Here is a 9,542-nt window from a genome sequence, read left to right as displayed (position 1 = left end):
AAGTGTTTATAGTTATGAAAAATCAGAAATTCAATATAACTATCAAAATCTTTTACTAAAATTTTTAAAAAGTAATATTTACACAAATATGATCACAGAAAACACAAATATGATTTACAAAGAATATACAAACATGAAATTAAAATTTCTAAAAAAAATGTAAAACAAAAATATAGTTAACACATAAAATGTCAAATAGGAATTAAAAATTTGATCTTTCAAACATTTCTCTTGGTTTAGTTTGGTTAAGTCCGGTTTAGTTTGGTTTTAATCTCATCTTCCTCGTTAAAGTAAGCACTGTAGTAGCAAAAGGTTGGAACTTTCGATTCATTAGGACAGATGATGGGCCATGTCGTGGCCCGGTCTCACCTGTTCCCGTCTCGAAGTAACTTCGCCGATAGTATACGGTGTCAGGGCTTTAGGGTTTCAAAAACCCTAAGAATGGAGTCGCAGCAGTCAAAGAGACCCACTTGCCCTGCTTGCGCTAAACCCACGCAGCTCTGCCTCTGCAACAGGTTCCGATCTCCCCCTCTCGATAACCAGGTGAGTGTTACTATCCTTCAGCACAGCCTCGAGAGAAAGCACGCGCTTAACTCGACTCGAATCGCTAGGTTAGGGCTTAAGAACGTTACTGTTACCACCGTTTTCGATGTCCATGACGAGGCAGAGTTCTTGATAAGAGGTAAAGGTGCCTCCTTGGAGCTTGTGGATGACTTGGATTCTGACGAGAAACCGTTGCTGGTTGATAATGAAAGCTCGAAAACTGGTGAAAGTTTGAAGATTTCTAAACATTCAGATGATAAGATAGGTTCTTGTGAAGAGGATTTGATCAGAATCTCTATGAAGAAACGAGGTGTTATGATTGTTATCAGCAATGTCTCCACCTCTTTGATGGAAGATGCTAGTTTTGATGGGATATTGGCCTCTCCTGCAGCAATGGATGTGTTGGCAAAAGGGTTTGTGGTAACAAAGTTCTCTGAAGGGAAGGAAGAGTTCCAGCTCGAGGTTCCTCCTGGAACAGCACTGTTGTTCCCAAGCGAAGGATCGGTGATGATCAATGAACTTAAAGAGAGAGGTTTGAAGGTGAGGAATCTGATAGTTCTTGACGGGACGTGGTCAAAGGCGAGGAGAATGTACCTCGAGAACCCGTGGCTGAAGCTTTTGTGTAGCCATGTGAAGCTGAAAATCGAAGGTGGGAGTTTGTACAGAGAAGTTAGGAGACAGCCAAGAGAGGGGTGTTTGTCGACGATAGAGAGTATTGTACACGCGATGAAGGAGATGGGTGAAGATCCTGAGGGTTTGGATAACATGTTGGATGTTTTTGAATCCATGGTTGGAGATCAAAGAAGATGTAAAGATGAGAACTTTGGAAAAATTCTCTGAAAGGCAGTGATTTTGGTCTTGTAACATTTAAGCTGGCATTGTTAACTGTTAAGTGTTCCATTATGTCTCTCTTAGTGCATACATTATCTCCTTGCTTAGTGCTCTCACACTGAAGGCCAAACAACTTACAATTGCCAATGAAATCATCTGATTTAACAAAATCAATCAATTTAGCAGAGTGCCTTGTGAGAAACATTATCGAAATCTTTAGGGTGGTGTAGTGCCTCCATACTCTTCTGTCTAGCTTCTATTTCTTATTCATATCAAAAAAATTCATGTTATCATAGATGACCAGACCATTACCATTTCATCATTAAGATCATTTATACACCAAATATACACATGCACCTTCTTCTCCGAATAAGTGGAGCTACGTTCACTAGCATTCCAATTTCCAAATGACAAGTCATACTTCATCGTAGAGGGAACATGAAGGAGGCGTTTGAAGCAGGGAAGGCTTTGTTTTGAAGGAAAAGAAAATATAAGAATTGGGGGGGGGGGGGGTGAACAGAACCAACAATAACTCGGGGGCCAAATTGCGTAAACTAAAATATTATAGGTCTTGTTCTGTAAAACTTTTGCTGGCTTCCAAATACTAGGAGAGAAGGAAGGAGCGCATACCAAAGAGCTCAACAGTGTGTGTCGTGTCCGAATGCTTTCAACTCGTAGAATCTTAGCTCTAACGAAAGAGGCAAAGGATTTGTTTTTGTCGCTCCAAGCTCGATTCCTCTCTACAGAATACTATGACCCACCATTCTCCCCTCTCTCCAAACCCTCTAAACCGAAGAAGACGAAGACGAAGAAACCACCCCAGCAAGACCAGTCGTCGGAGCCACCGGTGAATAACCCACCGGCGCCGGCGACTTCAGACCTCCCTTTCGATTTCAGGTATTCCTATTCAGAAACCAACCCCGCAATCGAACCGATCGGATTCCGCGAACCGAAACGGTTTTCTCCATTCGGACCGGGTCGATTGGACCGGAACTGGACTGGCACTTGCGCTCCTGCTTCTCCTGAGAGTGATGATCAGAGGCGATGGGCGGAGGAGAGAGTGAAGATTCTCGGCGAGGCGTTAACGGAGGAGGAGGTGAATGAGCTCGTTGAACGGTATCGTCACAGTGATTGTTCACGCCAGATCAATCTTGGTACGTACTATCCTCTTCCCCTCTCGCTAAAAGCTTCAAGCTTTGAACCTAAAGCTTTAAGCTTTGAACTAGATTAAATTTTTTAAAAATGTAAAACAAAAAATATACCCGCCCTTTTAAGGGCGGATCCGAATTTAGTCTATTCTATATATATATATATATATATATATATATATATTTTAATCATATTTGTGTAAAATACCTTTTTAAAAAATATTATTAGTATAAGATTTTAAAATTGTATTGAATTTGTGATATTGCCTAACTAAACACCTATGCTATAGTAATTTCACATAGTAATTCTTTTTAGTGGGGTATATATGTGGTTTATAGCCAAATTAGATATAATTTTCATACTTGACCAAAACCGCGGTTGAACCGGTAAACCTAGTTATAAACATATATTTAGTAGATGTTTTTATTAGTTTCGTAATTATATAAAATAACATTATACTAGTTAAACAAAATAACATGTTATATTAATCAAATAAACGATTAAAATTCTGAAAAGAAAAAGGTTGAGATTATTGAATAATACAAAAACATAATTTTCATATTTGTGTGTTTTAATTATATTTATTTTTTATTATAATTATATTTGTGTAAAATATTTTTTAAATCATTAATAATTTTTTTAATAATTGTACTAAAATAGTTGGATTAAATTTATATTAATAGATCATGTTTCCAATTCAATAGAATATATATTATTGTGCATATTCCTATTTTCTCTAAAATTATATAGTTGACAATTCCTACCTAAATTTGCATGCTATATAGTTTATATATATATATACATATATATGTATATATATGTAACAGAGTAAGGCGTAGAGTAATGTAGGTCAATCATTAGCAAAACAAAAGAAATGAATAGTTTCCTTATATATATGCACATAACCGTCACTAATATTAAGTTTTTTTTGTTTAAGTTAATATATTTAGTTAGAGGAGAAGTGGGTTGCGATTTTTGTGGAGGTTTCGAAATACGTATTATTAAAAAGTAGTTATAGATATACAAATTGCTTTATTTTTATATATTGAATAGATAAACATATTTAGTTGGTTAATTTTAAATAGATCACATGGACACAACATATATTAACTGGTCATACTTCAACTTTAATAGTATTGATGTATGCCCGTTATTTTGTAATCATATTTGTCTATTCTGGATTTTGACCCGTAAGTATAATGATGGTCTGTAAATTTTTTGTTTATTTTGTTTCTGTAAATATGTAATAATTTATGTAATTTTTTTTATATGTTAAAAATAATAATTTATATAAACTTATATAACATAGATTATCCTAACGTAGTGGTTAGTGTTTATTTACAGAAAACTTAAGGTTGTATAATCTATACTAAAATATGGTTATTTTTTTGTTACTTATTGATAACCGCCATAACATAGTGGTTAGTGTTTAAATAAAATTCGGTATAATAAGAAAATACTAACAATAATAATAAGTATTTTTAAATAAGAAAATAAATAGTTGAACATAACATTTATCCATAGATAATAACCTTGTTTTAACAAAACAGATTTAATAGAATACATTTAGATGTCAATTAACAGAACTATATATAGTTCCAACATTAAGCCATACGTTTTTTTTTATAACAGCAAAGCCATACGTTTTATTAGAAGCGTTGGTACTTGGTAACAATAAAACTAAATGAAACTACTATTCAAAAAACTACCAATTAATAAATTTAGGTGAGAGAACATGGGTCCCTCATATTTTGCTTTGTACGGTTGAGTTTGAAGATAAAAGCAGTTCGAAGATAAAACAGTTATCGTATACAAAGTTCATTTGGATAGAAAATTATGTCCACTAATCAAATTATTATTATACTTTTCAATAGGTCATGTTGAAGAATTAATAGAATAGATGTAGTTTCTTTCTGTAAAGACTCTGCTTTTATATAAGTCATTGCAAGTTAAGGTCTTGGGATCTTCTAAAAGTTACGCAATCAATGAGTTAAGATTCTTCTTCTTCTTGTGATGTTATGAGGGAAAGGAGGAGTCACTCACAATATGATAGGTGACATTCATAACCATTGGAAGAAAGCTGAGGCTGTGAGGATTAAATGTTTGGGAGTGCCTACTCTTGACATGGACAACATTTGTCACCACCTCGAGGTCTCTCTTATTCAATTTTTGTCTAGAAATGTCTGTTTTTTTTTTCCTCTCTCCTTGATTCTTACTGGTAGTTATTGTGTGCTTGACAGGAAAAATCTGGTGGGAAGATTGTGTACAGGAACATAAACATACTAGTTTTGTACCGGGGAAGGAACTATGATCCGAAGAATCGTCCCATCATACCACTCATGTTGTGGAAGCCTTACCCACCAATATATCCAAGACTTGTTAAGAATGTTGCAGATGGTTTGACATTTGAAGAGACCAAAGAGATGAGAAACCGTGGGCTTCACACTCCTGCTCTTATGAAACTTAGTAAGTAGCGTACATGTTTTTTTACGCCAGAATCAGTCATTTATTGTTTGACATTTATGTATTGACTTCAGCTAGGAACGGTGTCTACGTTAATGTCGTGGGGAGAGTGAGGGAGGAGTTTGAAACAGAAGAAGTTGTGCGACTAGATTGCACTCATGTTGGGATGAGTGATTGCAAACGGATCGGTGTGAAGCTAAAGGTATGTGTTTTGCTTGTATCGTTTATGAGGTTCCTTTTTTAGTAGGATTGGTTCTGATGATGTGATCAAAATTGCAGGATTTGGTGCCATGTGTTCCTATTTTGTTTAAAGATGAGCAGATCATACTCTGGAGAGGGAAGAAGAATTGAGATGAAAGAGGATGAAACTTTTTATCATGAAACTATAATAATGTGACCTGGACAAAATCCAACTGTGAAAATTTGATCCTGAAACAGTGATCATGTGATCTGATTATATATTTTCTTGTAAAAACAGTTTTGTGTCTTTCAACTTATATGATTAGAAGAATGAGCACAGCTCCGGAAGTGTTTTTTTTTCCTGCTTTAAATATCTCCTTAGTGTTGCAAGAGTTGTTTCAGTTATAACATCTGTTTGTTCTTCAGGTTTCGTTTCCTTCTACATTATTGTTTCACCTTTCTTGGTGGGTTTTATAAAATACATTTCTTGCACTTTGAACGATCAGTAATCTCTTTGAGAGTTTTTATATGGTCCATTGCGTGTGACATAAGCATGCACCGAATGCTGAATTATTGACGATACATATGATGCCACGTGCGATGGCAGTATGCATATATTGGTATATGTGAAATTATTTGTGTTGCTAATTAATATTAAGAGACATTGTCTATGAGTAGGTAGCCACGTTTTTTTCGATTAACCATGCTTTGCTGCACCTCCTCAACCTCCCAAGGGCTCAGTAACATCAAGTGTTTTCGTCACGTTCTCCAATAAGCACACTTTGGAGTTTAAAATGACTTGTATATATATATGCTACTTAACCATGAGTGTGAATCATTAAGCAGATTCATATTATATGGAATAAAGTGCAAAATAAAATATTTGTGAAAAGTCGAATGATCGTTCGATTGGTTATACACATTTAAGTAAAATCATTGGCTCGCTCACTAGAGAGATCATTGATACCTGGTAAGCTACTTTCAATACCTTCTGCATGCTGCTTCTATTCGGTTTTGTTTCTACTGCAAGATCCATTTTAAAATGAAAATTGTAGCATTTTGTCCATGTTGTTTTAAATTTTGTTCGCGTGGATTCCACGGAATCTTGTAGGTTACGGCGGTGAACAAACACACTCGTCTCTGAGTTCTAAGTAAGCTTCACAGTCGTCTTCTTCAGAACTTATTTTGAGTGATGGCAGCTTCAATGCACTTGTGCGGAGTTAGAACTTCAGGACTTGCCTTCAACTCAAAAAGCATTGAGTTTGGCTCAAAGGGGCTGAACCTCCTTGCTCCCGTGTTGACTAAAGACATAAACCACTCTTGTGGGAGGAACAGAGCTCTAAGAGTTACCTGTGAAGCTAGAAGTGCGGAACTGCTTGAGAGAAAAGACACCGACACTTTAAAACTAAACAGAACTGAAACAAAGTTGACCTGTGTAATGAAATTCGGTGGCTCATCAGTTGCATCAGCAGAAAGGATGAAAGAGGTTGCCAATCTCATACTCAGCTTCCCTGACGAGAAGCCTGTTGTTGTGCTATCAGCAATGGCAAAGACCACCAATAAACTTTTGATGGTAAGAAAATAAATAAATAAAAACCAATCGTGTGTACATGTTTCCTTGTCTCTTCCTGTAATAAAACTTGCGCTTCGGCTTTCATTAGGCTGGTGAAAAGGCTGTTTGCTGCGGCGTCACCAACATAAACACTATTGAAGAGCTGAGCTATATAAAGGAACTCCATATAAGGTTGCAGAAATGATAGATACATTTTATTGGCTCTTTTCTTCTTATTTTTATAAATATTTTCTTTGTTCTCATGTGTAATCTTAATTCTCTTACGTCCAGGACTGCTCATGAGCTTGGAGTGGGAATAGCAGTTATTTCAAGTTAGTGTCATAGAGTTGTCTTTTCTGTTAAAAGTTTCTCAACATATATGTTTTAATCATGCTGTCGTTTAATCTGTCTGTATAGAGCATCTAGAAGGACTAGAGCAGCTTCTCAATGGCATTGCAATGATGAAAGAGTTAACTCTACGCACAAGAGACTACTTGGTTTCATTTGGAGAGTGCATGTCCACAAGGCTATTTGCTGCGTACCTGAACAAGATTGGCCACAAAGCACGCCAGGTTAGTCACCTAGATTTTGATTCTTATCTGATGCCCCCTCAATATTGTTGTTTCATGACTGACTTTGATGATATCTTGGCAGTACGATGCATTTGAAATGGGGATTATAACCACAGATGACTTCACAAACGCTGATATTCTTGAAGCAACATACCCAGCAGTTTCTAAAAGGTTGCTTGGTGACTGGACCAAGGAACGTGCAGTCCCTGTTGTCACAGGCTTTCTTGGAAAGGTTTGAATCAAATATATCAATATATTATGAGTCTTCTTGTGCCTTTTGTGACATAAAGGACAAAACACTTTACCCTGTAGGGATGGAGATTTTGTGCTGTTACTACGTTGGGGAGAGGAGGTAGTGATTTGACTGCAACGACGATTGGGAAAGCTCTAGGTTTGAGGGAGGTCCAGGTATAGCTTGATGGGTTGGTTTTAACAATATTGTGTTTTTTTAAAGATGAAATTTTGTTTAAACAAAGATGGAAATTAACTGTGGTGGCAGGTTTGGAAAGATGTGGATGGAGTTTTGACTTGTGATCCAAACATATACGGCAGAGCTCAACCTGTTCCACACTTGACATTTGATGAGGCAGCTCAGCTTGCTTACTTTGGAGCACAAGTGTTGCATCCACTTTCCATGCGGCCAGCTACAGAAGGGAACATTCCTGTAAGGGTTAAGAACTCTTACAATCCCACTGCTCCTGGAACTCTCATCACTAGATCAAGAGACATGAGCAAGGTTCGTTAAAACACCAATTGCATGAGTATTATATATATATACCCATGCATGCATCATGACCACCACTGCCTTGTTACCTTCTTCTTAGGCTGTACTTACCAGCATCGTTCTGAAACGTAATGTTACCATGTTGGACATCACTAGCAACCGTATGCTTGGTCAATATGGTTTCCTTGCCAAGGTAATAATGGTTGCAATCTTTTCACTTCCCCTACCTTGCAACTCACGTTTTAAAATTCTTATTTTTCTTTCCTGGCAGGTGCTCTCCACATTTGAAAAGATGGGAATATCTGTGGATGTTGTTGCAACCAGTGAAGTAAGCGTTTCCTTGACATTGGATCCTTCAAAGTTTTGCAGCAAAGAGTTAATTCAACAGGTGAGCTTATATGGTTATAGATAAGAGAAGTACTTGTTCTTGAAGCATAGAAAAAAAATTAGAGCACAAGAGGACTCATCTTGTATTTTGTGATGTGACAGGAGATTAATCACGTGGTCCAGGAACTGGAGAAGATTGCTACTGTAAATCTGCTTCAAAACAGATCAATTGTCTCTCTCATTGGAAATTTTCAGAGATCATCATCCTTCATATTAGAGAAGGTCTGTTATCTCTCTCTGTCTCTTGTTATAGCTTTTTTTTTTTGTTACTAGTGTGTGACTAAATGAACCACAAACAGGGCTTCCGAGTTCTTAGAACCAATGGAATCAATGTACAGATGATCTCTCAGGGTGCATCTAAGGTCAAAATCTCTTTCAACTTTATCTTCTCTGCATGTTTGATTATATTGCACCAAATTTTAGCAAAAAAAAAAGATATATTTGATTATAATTTTATTAAAATACAATAGTAATAATAATTATGGTTGATTTATGGGGGTGAAGTGCACACTTGTTTGGCTATTCTTTAATGTGTTGTTTTGGTGGTGAGATTAGGTAAACATCTCGCTGATAGTGAATGATGATGAAGCAGAGCACTGTGTGAAAGCTCTCCATTCAGCCTTCTTCGAGACAGGCACCTCCAAAGCTGTGCCTCAGATAGGGCGTATAGCTACTACACCTCTGCCTTCTCGTGAAAACCTCTTGGTGCAAACTGATCTGAGAGATCTTCAAGTAGTTTGAAGAAAATACGAGAGCTGGTATTAGGAAACAAAGCTCCCATAATCTTCATGTGTAATATACAATGTAATTTAATGGGACGTGTGTAATTAAAAGAATAAGCGTTTCCTATTTCAATATGTTTTCTGGTTAAATTATTGTGTGTGGAATCTTTATGATCCTTGTACCCAAGGCACAAAATCTTGTAACAATCAAATTGTTCCATCAAAGCAAACACTAGCTTTAAAAAAAAACTGCTAAAGAGACTTTATAATTAGCTCACCACTTAACAACATCTTGAATATCAATTGTTGTATGCAAGTAAAGTAAATAATTAATAAGGAAGAAACTTGGTGTCTTAGTGAAACACTTTGGTGATTATATATTACAATACGTGTGGTGCTAAATATCTGCCCTTTTTACT

General features: G+C 36.3%; 3 protein-coding genes across 4 annotated transcripts; all 3 read left to right on the top strand.

Moving 5' to 3' along the window:
• Positions 1–305: 305 nt before the first annotated feature.
• LOC108829148 (uncharacterized) lies at positions 306–1,450 on the top strand. Its single transcript, XM_018602812.2, has one exon. The coding sequence runs from the start codon at positions 340–342 to the stop codon at positions 1,381–1,383; it is 1,044 nt and encodes a 347-aa protein (XP_018458314.2). The 5' UTR covers positions 306–339; the 3' UTR covers positions 1,384–1,450.
• A 534-nt stretch (positions 1,451–1,984) lies between these two features.
• LOC108840540 (CRS2-associated factor 2, mitochondrial) lies at positions 1,985–5,530 on the top strand. Its single transcript, XM_057002669.1, has 5 exons — positions 1,985–2,528; positions 4,547–4,674; positions 4,764–4,989; positions 5,061–5,188; positions 5,266–5,530. The coding sequence occupies exons 1-5, from the start codon at positions 2,036–2,038 to the stop codon at positions 5,335–5,337; spliced, it is 1,047 nt and encodes a 348-aa protein (XP_056858649.1). The 5' UTR covers positions 1,985–2,035; the 3' UTR covers positions 5,338–5,530.
• Positions 5,531–5,984: 454 nt separating this feature from the next.
• LOC108820439 (aspartokinase 3, chloroplastic) lies at positions 5,985–9,273 on the top strand. 2 transcript variants are annotated; one of them, XM_057002668.1, is made up of 13 exons: positions 5,985–6,136; positions 6,344–6,739; positions 6,828–6,910; positions 7,010–7,050; positions 7,136–7,290; positions 7,373–7,522; positions 7,603–7,698; positions 7,790–8,026; positions 8,115–8,207; positions 8,286–8,402; positions 8,504–8,623; positions 8,701–8,763; positions 8,957–9,273. In XM_057002668.1, the coding sequence occupies exons 2-13, from the start codon at positions 6,359–6,361 to the stop codon at positions 9,140–9,142; spliced, it is 1,722 nt and encodes a 573-aa protein (XP_056858648.1). In that variant the 5' UTR covers positions 5,985–6,136; positions 6,344–6,358; the 3' UTR covers positions 9,143–9,273. The 2 variants fall into 2 exon arrangements, with proteins under 2 accessions (XP_056858648.1, XP_056858647.1); XM_057002667.1 differs by having other exon boundaries at positions 5,993–6,136; positions 6,278–6,739.
• The last annotated feature ends 269 nt before the right edge of the window (positions 9,274–9,542 follow it).

This window comes from Raphanus sativus, chromosome 2 (assembly GCF_000801105.2).
Source record: "Raphanus sativus cultivar WK10039 chromosome 2, ASM80110v3, whole genome shotgun sequence".
Taxonomy (NCBI): Eukaryota; Viridiplantae; Streptophyta; class Magnoliopsida; order Brassicales; family Brassicaceae; genus Raphanus; species Raphanus sativus.
The sequence above is the reverse complement of the archived record's forward strand: the minus strand, read 5'-3'. Positions and strand labels throughout refer to the sequence as shown.